The 19,278-nt window shown below is 42.9% G+C and overlaps 1 protein-coding gene across 1 annotated transcript in view; it reads left to right on the forward strand.

The window, feature by feature from the left end:
* The first annotated feature begins 4,468 nt into the window (after positions 1 to 4,468).
* EIF2AK3 (eukaryotic translation initiation factor 2 alpha kinase 3) overlaps positions 4,469 to 19,278 on the forward strand; it is a 46,907-nt gene continuing 32,097 nt past the window's right edge. Inside the window, exons 1-2 of the mRNA XM_086611533.1 lie at positions 4,469 to 4,731; positions 11,387 to 11,516. Of these exons, the coding sequence (XP_086467659.1) occupies positions 4,469 to 4,731; positions 11,387 to 11,516 (393 nt within the window). The remainder of the gene's footprint in view (positions 4,732 to 11,386; positions 11,517 to 19,278) is intronic.

Consider the following 19,278-nt stretch of genomic DNA (forward strand, 5'->3'; position numbering starts at 1 on the left):
GGAGAAAAAGCAGGTTATGAATGATCATTTTGTAGGGGACTACGACTGGCCCTTGGCACAGGGCAGCCACGAGGTGGCATGCCGGGCTTTCCCTGCTTATGCCTTGCTGCTCTGAGAGCAAGTTATTCAAGAAAAGCAGGCAGATCTTTCTTTACTGGAGTTATGTAAAACACCATTCCTGTCGACATCCATCCATCCTGCAAGAACAGGCTTTGATTTCCACATAAATGGCTGGTCAGATTGAAAGTTATTGTCATATGATTGAAATAGATCTCTTATGTCAGTCAGTCAAAACAGAAAGGAGAATGTGAGTCATGCTTTGCAAAAAGCAGGAAGTTTGGTTTTGTTGGCACAAATTTTTAATACAAAGAGAAAATTATACGGCTGTAACGCTGTGTTTGTCTTAGGAATTTGTGAATAGCATTGTCCGTGCCTTAGAGAAATGTTTCCAAAAGAGAAAAGAGCTTTTAGATTACAATTTTTATTCCTCATGCCTCAGTGGTAAGGAATCTAGGAGGAGTCTAGAAGAAATCATGGACTCTCCTGAAAACTGTTAGAGCCCCCCTGAAATAAAAGGCTGCAATGGGAAGACTGCTGATCTGGGACAGGGAGGTGAGAGGAAATACAAGAAAATGAGGTAATGCTCATGGGTGCGATAGGGACACTTGCACAAGGCCATTATTGTTTTGCCTTAAGCGTAATAAACCTTCATGAACCAGCACAAAGGTACAAGTGCAAGTCTACTTGTGAAGTATCCCAATATTCTGAAACTTGCTGGGGTCTCTGGTTACTGTGTATCTGTCTCTGAGTCCCTTGAATCATAGAATCATAGAATGGTTTGGGTTGGAAGGGACCTCAAAGATCATCTAGTTCCAACCCTCCTGCCATAGGCAGGGACACCTTCCACTACACCAGGTTGCTCATAGCCTCATCCAACCTGGCCTTGAACACTTCCAGGGATGGGGCAGCCACAACTTCTCTGGGCAGCCTGTTCCTGTGCCTCACCACCCTCATAACTAGTGGAACAAGAGGTAAGTTACTGTAAAAACCATGGCACAGAACTAGTTTTTCTGCAAGGTCTATAAATGTAACGGGGTTTGAAATTTAAATATATTAAGAGTTACCCTTCAACATGACTGTTCAAAACATCGCTATGCAAGAAACGTTAATTTAAATGGGAACAGGTGCAGGGGAGGGCTAGTGAGATGAACGGGCGAGCAGAGAGCCAAAAGTGTAAGGGAAGAATAAAAGCCTTTGGCTTGGTTTGCCTAGCAAAACAGAAGGAATTTGATTACTCTTTATAAACATATGAACGGGTAGACACTCAAGAGAGAGGAGTTATCTAAATAAAGAAAATATTAGCACAAGACCGTATGGGTATAATAATAAAACGTCATTTAAGTTACTAAAAATGACATTTGGCACGCGACACAAGGTAAATTCTTTTGGACTTTGTTATAATGAAGAAAATTAAAAAAAAAGTCTCTGGATTGCAATTCAGTGGTTGTCTGGGAGCAGTGTTCATGACCTGACTTTGCATAAATCTGATGCTTTAAAGAGCTGTATTTCCAACTCATCAGAAAATAAGAATGCAAGCAGGAAGAAAAATTTAGGTAGAAGTCCAAAAATGACAATTATGAGCTCTTCAAAAAGAGTTCACTGAGCGATCAAAGAGACACAATTTCAAAAGAGAGAAAATACGTTGACAATTTCTGTTTTATTAGTGGACTGGAGAGAGTGGTTAAAAATGAAAAATAAATAGCCAAAATGGGGAAAGCGGGAAAGAAAAGAAAGCGTTGGTATAAATAAGAAGTTATGAGAAGCAGAGTAGTTATTGGAAGTGAAGAACGTCAAAGGAAATCCATAGCTGGCAAGGCTAAATCCCAGAAAACCCTAGTAATGGTACAGACCCATTACTAGATGAACATGTTTAAAATGTCAATAATGATGCAGAAGTGTTCATTGAACATTTATGATCTATGTTGGTAAAGAAGCAAGAAGATATGTGGGTGAGTTACTTGAAAGTGATGGGATCTATTCCAGTCCATTAGTAACCAATGAAGCTCTGGTCTTCTAGCGATAACTGTGGCCCAGCAGCTCTGAAACTGCTGGCTGCAGAGACCCCTTGTCTGTTGACATTCATCTCTGGTAAACCTCGATATACTAAGGAAATTCTGGAAAGCTAAAAAAGTGCCAAGTTGGTATTTGTCTTCAGAAAGGATAATTGCATGATATGTAGTAAATGTAGATGTTAGAACAGTTCCTGGCTAAATACCAAAAAAAGTTGGTATGTGACTCAGGTGAAAGCATTAGTAATGCCAGTCAGAGGTCTAATAGAAATTTTGTTTCATGCTTCAGGAAGACAATAAATAATTCAATTTCCTCTGGAAGGTGTAATACACGTTTTAAAAGGATTTTTAATTTGAACTGCACAATACTTTAATGAAAAATAAAGGGTAATAAAGCATCAGTTAGGCATATATTAAACACTGCCACATAGATTATTTTTTTTTCAGAACTGGCTATAAATCATTAGTGACTAAGGCTACTTCTAATGGGATCCCTCCAGGATCATGTATGCTATACTACGCATGTACATAATCAATATTTTCATTAGTCCTTTGGAAGTAAATACGAAATCACTCCTCGTACAATTTGCAGATGACATCCGCATCAGCAGGGCAGTACAGTCAGGATGACAAGGGCCGTTGTGCAAAACGTGGTAAACTGGATCCCTATGAAGGGATTACCTGGGAAGACAGTCAAACGCAACGCCACGCATCTCAGGCACGCACATGTACGCAGCCACAGGGAGCAGGGACCGTGCTGCGGAGGAGCAGGGCTGGCTGGGACGTGGGGGCTAAAGGAAGAAAAGCACCGTGCCCTGTGCTTGCATGTGGCCTGCTGTCAGCCTTTGCCCCCGTGCGAAGGGGAGGCACACCTAGGGATATCCTAGAGCCTTTTCTACCCCTGGATACAGATGAACACAGCACCCTCATCTCCATGTTCTGAAACGCAATGTTCAAAAAAAACAGAAAAGGGGATGGACAGAAAACTAATTTAAGGGCTGGAGGAAATGCCTTACAATGAGAATTAAAGAGTTTGAAACTAATTTGGTTTGTTACAAAGAAGGTAAAGGTGTTGCTTGATAAACTACATAACTACCTCTACAGGGATGAACACTGAGATGAGACAACTCATGGTAGTGGCACAAGTCATGGCATGATCCATCGTAAGCCACAGGCATTCAGCAGTGTGGGCATCAGCCAGCCCCACTGTCGGGAACTGAAGGAGCAGCCCCCCCTGCTCCTTGCAGCAAAGGAGAGAACAGGAACTGCAGGAACGAGGAAAAGTAGCTCCCTGATGCATACAGAGGTGTTACCTGCTTGATAATCAAATTCCGTGAGCACATGGCGGAAACAGGAGTCGAACATGACCACAGACGGCTCCGGAGGCCGCTGCAACGCGTGGCCAGCACGCCGGGGCCGCTGTCGGTGGGCCCGCCGGCCACCGGGGCGTGCTGCGTGCGGACCAGCCCGCCGAGCTCACCCACCGGGGCCAGGCCTGCCGGGGCAGCCGTCAGCTAGGGAACGGGCTCCTAAGGGGAGCAGCGGATCCTGCCACCCCCGTTCCTGACGGCGACAAGGCCTTGGGCTGGAGAAGGTGCCTGAGGCCGTATAAACCGCCGATCTCGGGAGGAGGACGGCCGCTACGGGCACAGCGGGGGCTACATGTGTCGGTGTGGATACAGGTATCCGGCCGTTCCCTCCGGCCGTTCCCTCCGGCCGCCCGAGGGAGACGCCGCAGCCCCCGGCGCTGGGGAATGGCGCCCTCCGCCGTTCCCGCCCGACGCGTCCATTCCGCTCCGGAGGGCCCATCCCGCGTCCCGTCCCCCCCCCGCGTCCGGCGCGCCAGTGGTGCGCACCGCTGGCCCCGCCCTGCCGACACGGCGGAACAGCCACGTCTCCAGGCCGGCGGAGGGTCGGCCGGAAAGGGGCGGGGCTACGCCGCCTGGCCCTCCAGTCAGCAGCACGCGTGGAGCACCGAATCCGCCAATCCCAAAGCAGGCCGGTGAATCATGCGCTTTCGATTGGTCGAGGCGGCGGTAGAGGGAGAGGAGAGAGCGGCATGACTCCGATTGGCCCGGCTGCTCTGTTGACAAACACCGCTCCTTCCCGCCCTGGCCGCTGGCCGCGCCAATCAAGGGGAAGCGGCGGGCGGAGCGGCGTGGCGCCGGTCCAATGAGCTCCCTCCCCGCCGCGATGGGGCGGGCGGCGGTGTCGGGGCGGTTGCGCGCTGAGTGCCGGTACGTGGCGGGCGAGCGGGCGGGGCGGGGCGCGGCGGGGCGGGGCGCCGCGGGGAGGGCTGCGGCGTGCGGCGGGCGCCCATTCTGTGGCGGCGGCGTTGGCAGCGGCGGCAGCGTTCATGTCCTAACGGCTGGTGGCGGCGGGCGAGGCGGGGCCCCTCCATGCGGGGGCCGCGGTGCCGCAGCGCTCTGGCCGCCTTCACTTTGCTGGTGCTGTTAGGGGTGGCGGCTGGCGGCCCGGAGCCGCCGCCGGGCGATGCCGCGGCTGTGGAGGCCGCTTTCGGGTTGGGGGCGGCCGCCGCTCCCGCCGCCTTGCCGACTGGTTCCGCTGACGTGACGGTGGAGGACGACGAGGCCGGTGTGGCCCCCGCGGCGCCCGGCGAGCAGGAGCCTGAGGAGAGCGGAGAAGCCCGGACCGGCGGCAGGTGGGTGGGGGGTGTCGGTGACTGGGATGAGGGGCAGTGCTGGGTCCTGCTGAGGGGGGTCGGCTACCCGGGTGGGGGGTCAGTGCGTGGAGGTGCTGAGGAGCGGGTTGGCGCCCGGTCTGGGGCGCTTTGCGGCGGCCGGTACCCGGGGCGGGGGTCAGCGCCTCCGAGGAGAAGGGGGCAGCGTCTGGGGTGGGTGTCTGAGGGTGCTGGGGAGGGGAGGGCTGTGGCCAGGCTGGGAGTCAGCAGGTGGGGGTGCTGGGGAGGGAGGCGGTGCGTGGGAAAGGAGCTGCACGGTCCCGGGGTTCGTGTGTGGCGCTGGGGAGGGTCAGTAGTTTGGGAAAAGCAGAGAAGGAAGGCGGGAGAGGTGGAGTGTTTATAGAGGAAGGGGGTGTGTGGAGAAGCGAGGGTGCCCCAAGCTGATGTGTGCGGCTGAGCTGTGGGGACGTGCAGGGAAGTGTCTGAAGGTGAGAGGAGAGGCGTAGGGTGGAAGGGATGAGTCCCGTGATGGGACTCCTGGATGGAAGTAGGGCCGCAGTGACGGACAGACTGAGCCGAGGCGAGAGGGAGAGGCTCTGGCAGTAAGGGCAGGGCACTTCGGGACCTCACCATCACTTAAGGGTATTTCAGGACCTCGCATCGCTGAAGTGTTTGTTCTTTTCTGTGGTTGTTAGTAAGGAGAAAGGGTGCCTTCGTTCTTAGACAAATAAGCTGCCGGATGTCACGCTCTGTGACATCTGGCCAGTCTGCTTACCCTGGTGACAGCAAGTCTCGATCCCTTCCTTGGCATGTTACCGGCTGGCAGTGCTGTGCCCATGGAAAGGAGACCCAAAAGCACTGTGTCCGTAGTCTAAGCTCTTTCCCATATCTACAACTCACAGTCGTTCAGAGCATCGGATCTCTTTCTGTCATCATTTCTTTTTCTTTTAAAAAAAATGCAGTTCTCCTCTTTACTTAGTTGTTTGTTAAACACAGGCACTGGGGTGTGCTTGTGAAGGGAAGCAAAGCGCGCAAGACAAATTGCTGAACAAGTTCCAGAATGTAACAAGGGGAAATAAAATACTCAATAACTGCATATGGTAAGAAGCTCTGGCAAAAGGAAGATTTTAATGAATGACTCAAGTGCAGAAATGTTACTGAGCAGATTCCAGTCTGTTTCTGAATTGGCTGAGAAAGATGAGGTGATAAGCCACAGCCAGAGTTTAGAGGAAGAAGAGTATGACTAAACGCCTACTCTATTTGAGAACCTGTTCTAAAAATGAAAAGCTCAAAGCTTTTTGTTACTGAATCCGAGCATTCACTTAGAGGAGCAAACTGGCTGGTAACTTAGCATCTTGGTTTTTTTGAGGAAAATCTGTTACCTATTAGCAACAGATTCATTCTTTTGTGTTTCAGGTAATCAAAACCCTACCTAGTTTATTACAATTCTACTGTATTCAATTTTTACAAAGACCTTCATTCATTTAGCCCTGAAGATATTTAAAAATGAATTTTCTGTTTGATTATTAGAGCTAAGTAAAATACACTAAAGATGTTCAATTTAGTAATTTAAGCCTGAGATTAAATGTAACTGTTCTCTAATTGATTAGTGCCTTGGAATAGATTTGCTGTCATCAAATAAAAATAGAATGGCTGCCTGGCCATAGTATTTGCCTGCATTTCTTTATTTATTTTTTTATCTGTGAGATCTCTGCTAACCTCAGCTAATAGTTCTTCAGCAATAAAATATCCATGTAATATAATAGGTCAGTATAATCTGAAAAAAAAACAACAACAGAACCAAAACCCCAGCAACAAACCCCAGCTGTGTTTGCTGTAGGCAAATGAACGTAATTATCTTGGTTTTGAGGATTTTTTAATTTCCTAGAAGAAAATGTGAAGGTTAGTGAATTACCATGCTCTTTACGTACAGACAGGCAGGTTTTCAAATGAGCATAACTGTTTAGAGTTCAAGTTTGACAAACAGCTATATTTGCAACATCCCAAATGGCTGTTGAGGGTATTAGGGTGGTTTGGGTTTTTTAAACTGAAACAGGAATAGTGGTTAATATTGTACCAAAGTGATGATAAATTCTGCTTTGTTTTTCTAACAATAACAACTTGTTTGAAAAGATACAGGTTTTTTTTTCCACAGTGAAACGGTGTAGATGTGCTAAGTAAGTGTTCCTCTTCTATCCTGTTTACATCTTCCCTTGCAGCTTTAGCCCTTTTCTTCTGTTCGTAGGTAAATCAGATACCTTCCCTTCTGTAAAGTGGAACAGAGCTCTCTGTAAAGTAGAACAGAGCTGTGTTCAGGCCACCTGATCTCAAAATATGTGCTGTATTCATGATGGGTTATAAACAGCGGTTTTAAGGCCCAGGACTGGCCTGTTGTCAATGGATGTGGAAGTTTGTGGTAGATATTTTGCATAGCTTCAAGGGGGAACATTACAACTGCACTTCAATAACAAGCTTATGTCTGTGAGTGAGGAAATCATCAGAAAACACTTTCATTTAACTGTAGATACTGTCTGTGGATGGTTGGGGTGAGGGAAGCATGTCCAGATGTGTTTTCATATTGTCAAAGTGCAAATAAAATCTGACTATATGGTATTAGCTTAGTCTGTGCCAGCTGCTGTGATTACAGATATCTTCACGTGTGCTGTGTTGTACTAGCGCCTTGCTTTAGTCCTTCTGCTGGCCATCTGTAAGGGCCCAGAAGAGATTCTCTTCTCCTCCATCACTTGGTTCATAATATGTTCTAGAGCAGCAGCTAGAGGCAAGGTGAAGTACATTAAGTGTCGTCACTGCTTTACTGATGTTCGTTTTTCAGGTGCCGGGTTGATGGATCCTGGGATTTAAGTAACTGCTTAGTTTGGAGTGATTCCTTTCTGTGTGGTTTTTTTTTTTTTGTTCTGGTCCAGGTTTGTGGAGACTATTGCAGTTCTGGTTTTGTGTTGGTGAGGGGTTTTTTTTTGCCTTCTCTAGTATGTTATGTGGTGTGATTTACTCCCTAGCATAGTCTGTGATTTACTTTCAACAAATGTCTTGCCATTTCAGGAATTTGCAGTCTTGATGTTGCCTCTATCCTCCTCTCTTCCTTGGTGTTATAGTTGTGACTTCTGACCTTCTTACTTTTGACCTTAAGTAGGGTAACATTTTGTGTTTTGTGTGGGATGGTATGTGGAATCAAGGTCTAGTTTGGTAGTGTTCTTAGAAAACTTGTGTGTTGTTGGAAGCTGACTTCTTTGGTCAAGGTAGTCCTTAAACTTTACCCCAGTCAGGAGGTGGTGTTTGATATAGCCAATGATAAGGTATTGTTTTGCAGAGAATAAGTTGATCAGGCTTAACTGAAATAGAAGTTCACACGGGAATTCCTTTTCCTTGCAACTTGTTGATTAGATGTCCCAAAGATGCATCCAGAATATCACTATTTCAGTTTAATGTAATGGAATTGTGGGTACAGTCCTAACCTCTTCAGCCAGCAAAGGCTTGCAAAGAGATGGCTAAAAGGACAGCTCTGTATTCTTGAATCGTGGCCATGTTTTACTGGCATTTGTAAGAATTCGTTGTGAGAATTGGGGATAATACGCTACAGGAAACTTAAAATAGCACCGTGGGGTGACAAAAAGCAAGTTACCTGCCTGTTTTTAAGCTTTGAAATAGTTGAATAGCCTAAACTGCTTTTATCAGAATGTACTAATCCAGTGCTCGATTAGACTACCTGAAAGATGGGAAAATCTCTTGTCACCCCTTCATACTCTATGCAAAGCTGCAAGCAGTGGAATCTCATAGAGAAAGAGGGTAAACCTGAAAAAAGGAAAATCTGATGGTGAGAAGGTACAACACTAGCATGGGTCTAGGGCACATGTAGACAAATTGCAGATCATATGCCAATTATAGTTTAAGCGGCAGGAGTTTTAACTCACTGGAGTCGGTCAGAGATGGGGAGAACAGGCATTAAGATTTTAATTTATAGAAAAATAAGTAATGAAGGATTTTATTACAAGACTAAGGATTTTTAGATTTTTTTATTCTGACACACGATTATTTTTGAAGAGCAAGATGAAGATGGAACCAGAAACATGATTATTCAGTTCAAAATGAGGCACTCATTTAAAAAGCACAGAAAAATTAATTACTTTTCTTGCACCTAGTTCTGGATCTAAAGGTAGCCACATGCAAGATCTAGGTGTAGCTGAGCTGGTCCTGTTCCTCTGTCTCATCAAAGTGTTTGCTCAGTAGGTGGGGTTTGTGAAACAAAGTCCATTATAGAGCTGGTGGCCAAGGGGACTAATAGAGAGTACCATTGCATCCAAGAGAAGTCAGAGTTTTTAGGGTACACAGAAAAGCCATTGGTTAAACCAGTTTCTCAAAGTGCGTGCTGTTGGTACAAAGGTTTCTTGTGAAAGCATGATTTTATTCTTACTCCCCCCGCCCCCCCCTTCCTAATCAGCTAAACTTAAAACATACATGTGGTTACACCACAGTTTGGGTGACCGAAGGTCATGATGCAGGTACAGATTCTGAAACTGCCACCTTGAGTGGCGGTGGTGAGGCTTAAATGATAACTCTTGGGGAAGGCTGAGGTTTGCATCTGGTGGGGGAAGATAATATGGAAAGGTAAGATACAAAGGCATTAAACATTTGTAACTTGAGGAAGAAGTCAAGCAGGAAGAAATATATGAAGGAAAACACTGGGAGTAGATGGGAAGGAAACATTTCACAGTGTGATTTTTAGGACTTTTCTTCTCTACAGTGTTACTGCCCAAATTCCCTCCATTCTAGCTACATTTCTACCGTTTTTATAACCTAGTTGTCAGCTGGATCCACATAAAATTTAAATAGACCCACTTGGAATAATATTTTTATGTAATCCTAGAGGGCTTCAGATACTTTTTTTTACCATAGAGCAAACAGATTCTGTTAAATGTGTGTCCAGGGCCTTTAGTATGCAAGTACTTGTTTACAGTGCTTGAAAACGGACAGTCTCCTGCAATCTGGTTTATAATTAACCTGGTCTTGGTTTCTGTACAGTTGGAATAATTGTATGTACTCAGCTTATAAAAACTCATGTATTCTACTGTTTGAATATTTGCACAATTGGTACTTTTCTAACACTTTCTTAAACTAAGCTTTTAGAGGAATGTGATGATTTGCCACCTTCACCAGTTAGGAGCTGCTATGTCGATGTATTTAATGATGTATTTAATGATGTATTTAACTTTCTAATTATTAACAATGCATTGCTATAGTATAGTATAAGCTCTATAAAATGTGTAGACACATTGACATGTAAAACTGTAGTGTTTTACATAACCTTTGTTGTAGGTGATGTAACAAGCTGCTATCCTTGAACGTGTTTTTAAGATGATCATTTTAGTTTTTCCCTCTTTAAACGGTAGCCCCCATCATTTCCTCTCTAAACTTCAGCTTACTACACTGGTAACTTTGGACAAATGGATATATTTGGCTTCAATTCTACACAATAATTTAGTGTCCTTTATTGTTTAAAGTAATGATTCATATACATGTTTGTGTGTGCATTCCTCCTCCTTGCCCTTTCACCCCCACCTGAAAATAGTTAATCTGCCCATCCGGTTTATTTACACAGTTCCTTATTCTCATTGAAACTGATGTCTATAAAGGTCCTTCTGGGTCACTAGATCCAGCCCCCCTCAGTGCAAGCAGTCTGTAAAGCCATCAAGTCCTACTCTCACAGCCTTTGAAGACGGGTGAGCCTGCTGCAAACCAAAACTGCCAACACATCCCAGCTTTTTCAGGTCAGAGTAAAACAGTCTTCAAGGCAAAAAAGGCCCTTCAAAAATGCCTTGTCAATGTTTTGCCTCTGATGTGGTGTTTAGTTTTTCGGTTTGGTGGTTTTTTTTTTTTCTGGCTCGTTTTTTTTTTATTGTAATGCTTGAATTCCAGCCCAATCAGAAATGCTTATTTTAATTGTACGGCTGTGTAAGAAACAGGATTTACTAAAATTGATGAGCTTCAGGCGCTGTAGAAATCAACAGCTAGCCTGCTGTTACCATGGGTCCCAGACAGATAGGCTACTTGAAGCCTAAACTGCAGAAGGCTGTTTGCTTGCCGTGTCGTCTGCAGACGTTGGAGGCTGTTTCTAGTGTCCTGTGTATGCCTTAGGCGAGACTTGTTTTATTCTAAGACTTGTCAAGTCTCCAGGATTACGATGTTTCATCCAGAGATACGGAGAACTTAGTTGCGACTTAGTGTTTCTTACGTACTCATTTGCTGGGTTAATTGCTTCAGGTTTAGGTTGTTTTGAAAGGACATATTAAAGATCAATGTGGACGGAACTGGAGAAAATAGGATCTATACTGTTCACATAAATATCTCAAAAGATGATCTCATTCAGTGTGGTAGTGGTGACACCTGCATGTGGGAGCAAAGAGTCAACTATCTTCCCCTGAAACCGAACTCTGAAAGTGTCTTACAACATGTAAATTAGTTTATGACATCCAGCCAAGAGACTTCAACTTTTCTGCTCTCTCTTGTTGGTCTTGGTAGGGCTACCCAGTGAAACTGCTGTTTCGCACAATATATAGACTCAACTTTAAAGTTGGAGTTACACTGTGTTAAATATAGAAAAGAGCTAATAGATAAACTCTACACTGCTGTAGTTTTGACTGTGAATGCTTCCAACTTGCAGATCTCTAGTAATTATCAGCACTTTGGATGGACGGATTGCTGCACTGGATCCAGAAAACAGTGGGAGAAAACAGTGGGATCTGGATGTGGGATCAGGTTCTCTTGTGTCGTCCAGTCTCAGTAAACCAGAGGTAAGGCTCAATCTCTTTCCTGACTAAATCCTTAAAAACAGAATTTTCTGTAATAAAACAAATGCAGCTCCTTCCATACTTGATAGATGTTAAATAACACAGCAAACTGGTTGTGGATAAAGTTTGATAGCTATTCTCAAACTTTTTTTTTGGAGTGCTTACATCATGTTGCCATTTCGAATTAGAGTGTGTCAGCGTTTTAGTCTTGCGATTGACGTATGTGATAACTATCAAACCAGATGATGTAACTGAGTTTGGGGATTGTATGCAATCGCTGATTGAAAACAAGTTACTTGTAATTTGAAGCAAATGAAAGGATCATCTGCTTTGTTTACTAGAGTATGTTTTGGCAAGTACTGGCGCTTTTTTTTTTTCCTCTTAAGAAAAGCAAAAGTCCTTGTGACTTAAATGAACAAAGGATTGGGTTTTTTTTTATACTAGATAAGCGGGCTGCCTGTGAAATAGGACATGTTAGCGATGAAATAGAGTGCTGAAGGTCACCCTGAAATACTGAGTGGTAAAGGGTTGCATCACTTCTTGCTAATGAACTGTAAGAAAGAAATCTAAACACTTAAATTTCTTCTTTGGTGCTGTTTTCACCATCAGTTTGAATAAACTTAGTCTCGAAATTAGAGGGAAGTTTTTTGGTATTTTTTTTTTTTCCCCCTGCACTGGAGAAGTGAGACCCATGAGTCATTCTCTCCTCAAATTAGGAGGAATAAATATACCATCTAAGAGTAGTTTATGGTGATGACAAAGTGCAGGATCCTTCACTGTCATGAATGGTTGGATTTGATGACCAGTCCACTATTGTGGTTTCGCAAGATGAGCATCAGGGAATGAAAGTTGAATTCAGGGGTATTCAGACTGCATGGGCTTCTTGCTCGTGGTTCTTTGTTGCTGTCTACTTTACATGACTTCTGTTTCGATATAAAGCAGTTTAAGGAAAGATTTGGTCTGTTGCTGTGGTAGTGTGAGAGCTAGGGAAATGTATCTCAGATTGCAAAAGTAATGTGAATGTTAACTCATGTTCCTTTGTTTCCGAGAGAGAATGTTATTTACCAATGCAACTTTGAGTCTTGTTCAGATGTATTTTTGTGTTTAAGAAAAAACACTGTGGGAAAGAAACCATTTTCTTAAAAATTATGTTCTAGAGCAGAATTATGAAGAATACAAAAACTGTAAAGAGCTCTGTAAAGAGGAAGGTGCCAGTTGTAAACTGTGGTCCTTCACAAATGTTTTCAATATTAGATACTTAAAATATTGTTCTCTCATCTGTTGCTGCAAATAGTTTCTAATGACTACTGTGAAAATAGAACAACCAGTTATAAAACATACATTTGAAATATATGCAAATATAAACTTTATTTTTCAGAACAAATTAAGACATGAGCCCAGGTTTTTAAAGATTTCAGGAATGGAAGCATTTAATACTATAGAAGTGTTTTTGTGATCTAGATTTTGTCGCTCAACTGATCCGTCCGGAGTTTTGATCTTTTTCCAATGTGGTATGACTGTAGAAACTAAAGGTTGGTGCGTAGACAACAAAAATTGTATTTATTCATGCAATATTTAATTCTCTTTTGTGCTTGCAAGTAGTAGGTTGTGGGAATCGTAAAAACACGCTTTTAAAGAGCATTTGTTATGCATATAGGAAGTTTTCAAATGGGCTTTCAAGTTGTTGCATTTCTACAATTGTGGCCAAAGACACTGATGGATTTTGGCAGTTAAGATGCAGAGCCTACGGAGAACTAATTTTGGAAGGAAAACTTCATTCTGGCCTTTTAGAAGCTGTTAAGCATTTTGAATATAGGCCTTTTTAGACTTACTGTCATGTAAACAAATGCTGTTAAGATAAGACAGAATTTAACAAGAAACAAAAGTGATGAATACTCCAAATAAGCTACACTTAAACATTTAAATATTTATTTTAAAGATTTCAATATTTAAATGTTTAATCTGCTGTCAGTATCAGCTGAAAGACTTCATTCGGTGAATGTAGACACTACTTGAGTGAGTAATTGGCCTCACTAAAGTTATTGGGACGATTCTGGTTTGGGTCAAAATATTAAATCAAAGTCTCAGAGTCTGTCAGCTCGCCACTCCACAGTATTTCCTCTGTGATTCGGGTGAGTGGAATGTTAAGTTTTACTCTCGCAAAGTAACTATTGAGACGACTTTTCTTCTTCTTCCAACATTTTTGTGGTAAAAAAAGGTCTCTATGCTTGCAACAACAATATTGTCTTCATCATAAACCAGTATCATTATGTAAGCTGTTAACGTACATCTTTTTGCAAGAACCGGCAGATGATAAACTCGTTTTGCGTTACACTTGCGGTGCTAAAGATTTGTGTGCTTTCAGAGTGAGGAATGTGTGCTGCCGTGTCTTAATTGTTTTGGTGAGTTTTTTTAAACTGTCTTGGATGAGAGTGCAATGAACTGTAGTTCCAGGTCCTGGTGCAAAAAGCATCAATTTAGTTCCCAAGTGCCTTTTAAGAAAAGACATTAGATCTTCAAACTTTCAGTGTTTAACAGAACTAGTTACTTCCTTTGCCTAACTGTTAAATGTCAACTTGGCTGTCTGGAGCTCATGTGTTAATTAGGAAAGTGAGGTAGTAAAATTTCAAATGTTCCAGCAGCTCTGTCAAACACTTCAGATCTTGAAACTACTGCTTAAGACGCTGACAAGTGAGATGTTCATCATTTGTCATGTGAACAGATCAATTAGAAAGGAAAGGCTGCTGAACTACTAATTGTGTGTCTGGGTGACTAAAACGGTAAAAATCATTCCTTGGCTCTAAGCTGCAACACAAACAATCGTGGTCAGGGTGGCAATGCTGAAAAGGTATGACAATGCATTTCGGTCTCGTGCATAGGAATTTAAAAACTTTGTTTCCCTGTTCATTGTGTTAAAATGAGAAGCCCTTCTCTATAAAAGCTGTATGTTTACAACTCCAAGATTTCTTGTTACTCGCACATAAAGATTGCTTGTCAAAGTTCAGTGTAAAGTTATTGATTCTCAACTGTTCTAAAAGGAAGCTTACTTTTAATGAAAACACTTTAATTTATTCTTCAAAAAAAATTAGCTTTGTAATGAATACATTGTCTGTACTTAAGACAGAAGAGAATACTTTTGGGAGCATCAGCCTGTTAAAATAATGATGCTTAATCATAGTGAAAATAGAGAACTGCCTCTCAAGCAGTGGAAATGGTTCATAGCACATCATTGTGAGACTGTTGTCATTTACTAATGAGAGTGATACATTCTTTTACCCGTTTAGCTTTATACCAAATTACTTAATTGGCTTCTGTCTCTTTCTTTTATACAGATCTATTATATGAGAGAAATGAAAGCGTGAACTTGCCTGTATATTAAAAAGACTGGCCAGTAGTGGCTGGCGTGACTGATGGGACAGTGGGAGGCTGGAGAAGGGATGGAGACAGAAAAAAGCCTACGATGGGGTGGATTAATGGTGGAGATACTCATGAGAAAAAGCTGGTGGCTGATGTTTGATGAGAAAGGGGGAAATAAGTGGGATACTTGATGGTGATGATGTGATAGAAACAGCTTAAAAATACGTTCACGACTGTGAGGCAATGTTTCTTTGCACTGTCAGGAGTGCTGCAGGAGTTGAGCCTGAACAGCCAGCTCCAGCCCTAGTAGTGTCCGTGCTCTGGGCAGAGGCTGCACTGGGATGTACTGGATAAAAGTAACTGCCTTGGCTCGTGATTTGGCTCTTACAGACTAATCCCTAAGTAAGCATCTTATTTCCTTGTTTGAGAGATTGGCCATCATGGGACAAAGTGAGTTGCAGTCCACAAGGCTGACATTTATAGTAGTCATAGTAAACATACCGCTGTATCCTGGAAAAATGGAATAATTGGGGTATATCCTGTTACAAAATCTGTCAACATCCTTATCCCTCAAGGCTCTCAGAATCTTTGAATTGTATTGTGTATTTAAATTAAACTCTTGCCTTTTTTTTTTCTTGTGATAGCCACATAAAATAAACTTTTCTATCAACTCAGACATCTATGTGGTCTGTTTTGGACATAAGTAGCATGTTTTTGTGGAATAGCCCAGTACTATATTTTTTCCTCCAGAGAAAAGTGGAAATGCAAGGAAGTTTTATACTGAACTCGGCCGAAAACTAACTGCATTGTAGGCAAAGTAGACCCATAGATATCTGTAGCAGATTGTTCCTCTTTTGCCTTTTGGAGAGGACAGACTGATGCTTAGAGCAGTGAGTTGAGAATGGATTTTGAACTCTCCAAAGTTCCACTAGTGACAAGATTTAATGTATGGTATGAATGTACTGTTTTTTTCTTTTTCTTCCTTTCATCAGCATCATAAACATTTTCAAATTTTTCAGTGCTTTGATTCCCCAAAAGAAATACTAAATTCTGCTGTCAAGTGTCCAGACACCTGGGAATCACTTTAAGGTACTGACTGCCTGCACTTTCCTGCACATTAGGTAAGGTAACTTCTGTACCCAGTCAAGCCAGAACAGAGCCGAAAGCTTTCCTGGTTGCTTTGGGAATGTGGGAAGAAACTCAGCAACTCTCGTCCTTGGGCCTCTTACACTTCGGTGCAGAAGAAATTGCAAAACCCACACTGGTGTGGGTCAGTGCAAGACAGGAGGTCAAAACGCCCTCTGAGGGGCTTGAGTTGTGATTTCTGGATTCTTTTTACGTGTGCTCCCAGAGGTTAGGGGAGGGTAGACAATTTAACCATCTCTTTGAAAGAGAAATCTTGTGACATCAGTCTTAGGAAAGTCACGCCCAGTGCTTAGGGCACCCCTACAGCAGCATTTTATTAGCCTGAATAAAAACGAGGTTTTTGTTTGGTCTATGGCTTTCTACTTCAGTTATTTTTCAGTTAGATCACTACCTCTAAATATCATCCAATGAAAAGCTGAGATACATTTGTTCTGGCCATGGGTGGGGAATACTTAAGACTGTCAGACTCACTTGACTACTCTCACTTAAAAGGTTGTTATAGCAGCTGTTGAATACAGTGCTGAATATTAGGAATTTCTATTAAATGTGTATAAATCTGTTCTGACTCTGCTAACAGTTACTGGACAAAACAAATGGAGATTCATTTCAAACTACACAAACGTTCTGAGAAAATGGCTTTCTGCTTAAAAACGAGTGGGTGTCCCTAGCTCACAAGTGTTAACCTTAACTTTTAATATATTTGTGCATCTTAAAACATCTGGCACGGGCCGCATCAGCAACAGAAGCAACCTTTCTTGCTTAGCACTTGGAAGAGCCCTTGTGCGCCGAACAGGCCGCTTGCAGAGGCAAATGCTGTGCAGTGAGGTCAGAATTCCGTATACAGACACTGACAAGTTCGTTCTCTCAAGCATTTCAGTGTGCGCAAAACTTTCTAAAGTGAAGTTTTACTCAAGGAAGTGAAGAGTAAAATTTGAAAAATTTCTGTTAACACTGGAAAATGGCTTTCCAGCCGTAGTATGTTGTGACCAGATGCAAAGCTCCAGACTGCTGCTCTGTTCAAGCAGGCAGAGTGTAAATCAGTGGACTTGCTATTGAAGTGACTAATTAGGGAAAATCTGTTGCAGGTAAGGAAAAGTGGTATAATTTTAGGTGCCTGGAAGAGTATTCTATTAGCATTCCTTTTGTCCTGTAGCTGATCCTTATTTTTGTGTGCTACTGAGGCAGATGTAGGACCACCAGATGTTTTGATAGCTGGAGGTGTCATTCCTGTAGAGGAAGACTGGGGCCTTATCCAGTTCTCCATCGTACAGGTTGTCTATAAGAGAAATGGAATTAAACTGTACTAAATGAAATACAAGATGTGGGGATTGATAACAATTTTGTTGAAGGTTGGAGGTGACCAGTTTAAAACTGAGAATACTGTGTACTGAGAGATCCCATGACAGGTTATCAGTTGCCATCTCGATTCCTCTGCAGAGGAAGGAAATGTGATCCTGTGCTGCCTGCAGGGAGAGAGAGATTAGTGTCTTAAATGGTCCTGGAAATGCTCATAATGAATAAGAAGTGAGTGTCCAGAATTGTGCTTCAAAGGAAGATAAATTCTAATTGCAGTTGAGACAGAGAAGGCTTATTAGGGCTATATCAAGGGGAGTGGAGCCTGTGTTTTGCAAGAAGAGAATATATGTGACTGCTTTTTAGCTACATAGATGTATTATGATTTCTGATCCACAAGTGGTTCTTTTCATTTCTGTTGCTGGAAACGTGCATGGTGTGCATGGCTGTAAAGAGGTGGCAGGCTTGGGAAACTTGCTGGAGAGATGTGTGGATTTCTGAGCACAGATCTTTGCTGCTTTCTTGGGGAAACAAAAGAACTATAATCTATAATTCTCCTGGAAATAAGCTTCTAATGATGTTTAGTGGATGAAAAAACTCATTGGCGAAAGAATAATTGTTTTTAAATATTTGGATAGCTAGAAGTTGTGCTTTTTTAGGAAGTGCAACCAAACTCTTTAATGTGAAATGGTAAACCTGAGGAGAGGGGGAATTGCTGTCGGACGCCTGAGATGAGTTAGTAGTTAGTATGATGCAGTGTTATGATTTCTGTCGGGGTGACAAATAGGGCTATTGCTTAGACAAGTGGTCTTATGTATTCAACAAAACTGCATGCCTTCAAAGTCAGTCATCCTAGTTCAATGTCTTGTTCAATTAAAAAAAACAAAAGACTTCCTATAACTGCAGCTTGGTGGCTTTCTTGCTGACACTTGATGCAATTAGCACTGATAAAACTCTGATAAAAGTGCTGACATGTGTTCTCTAACTCATCATCCCCCTAAACATCCTCACAGTAAAACTTCCGTTAGCAGACACGTGGGAAGCTGCAAAACGAGGTCTTGTGGCTTGTGTGATACCAGAGCGCTCAACCCCAGTCCTCACAAGTGATGCTCTGCCTTGAACAAAGCCCAGAAAGTTTCTCCAAGTCACTCTGGGCTAATATTTATGACCAACTTTCATCTGTCAACGTTCACAGACATAGTCAAAATGCATTGCTGCAAATTTTGGAAAGGACATTTATTATCAGCTTTCTGTCTCTGTTTAGTTATCTTTATAGTAGCTTGCAATTTAGTTACATATGGTACACTGCATGCTTTGTATTGGCTGTGAAGCAATTCTAGTGTTTATAGATACTAAAATGGATCAACTCTAATAATTCCTAGACAAATACCAGTTTCAGCACAGGGAATGGATAACTTCACTGTTTGGAGCTCAACTGCCCAAAACACAACAATGTGGTTTTTTTCGTGTACTCAGAGACCAGGTTAGAAAAGCTAAGGCCCTGACAGAGTCAAATCTGGCCAGCGACATTACAAATAACAGAAAAGGATTTTATAGGTATGTGAGAGAAAAAAGGAAAACGAGAGAGAATGTGGGGCCTCTCCGGAAGGATACGGGTGACCTGGTCACTGAGGACGTGGAGAAGGATAAAATATTCAACAACTTTTTTGCCTCAGTCTTCACTGGCAACTGTTCGAACCACACCACCCAAATAACAGAGGATGTTGGCTGGGTCTGGGAGAGTGAAGAACCACCCAGGGTAGGAGTAGATCAGGTCCGGGAACACCTAGAGAACCTGAAGGTGCACAAGTCCATGGGACCTGATGAGATACATCCACGGGTCCTGAAGGAACTGGCGGCTGAAGTTGCTAGGCCACTAGCCATCATATTTGAGAGGTCCTGGCAGTCTGGTGAGGTTCCTACAGATTGGAAAAGGGCCAACATAATCCCCATCTTTAAAAAAGGGACC

Source organism: Tauraco erythrolophus, chromosome 5, assembly GCF_009769465.1.
Source record: "Tauraco erythrolophus isolate bTauEry1 chromosome 5, bTauEry1.pri, whole genome shotgun sequence".
NCBI classification, from domain to species: Eukaryota; Metazoa; Chordata; class Aves; order Musophagiformes; family Musophagidae; genus Tauraco; species Tauraco erythrolophus.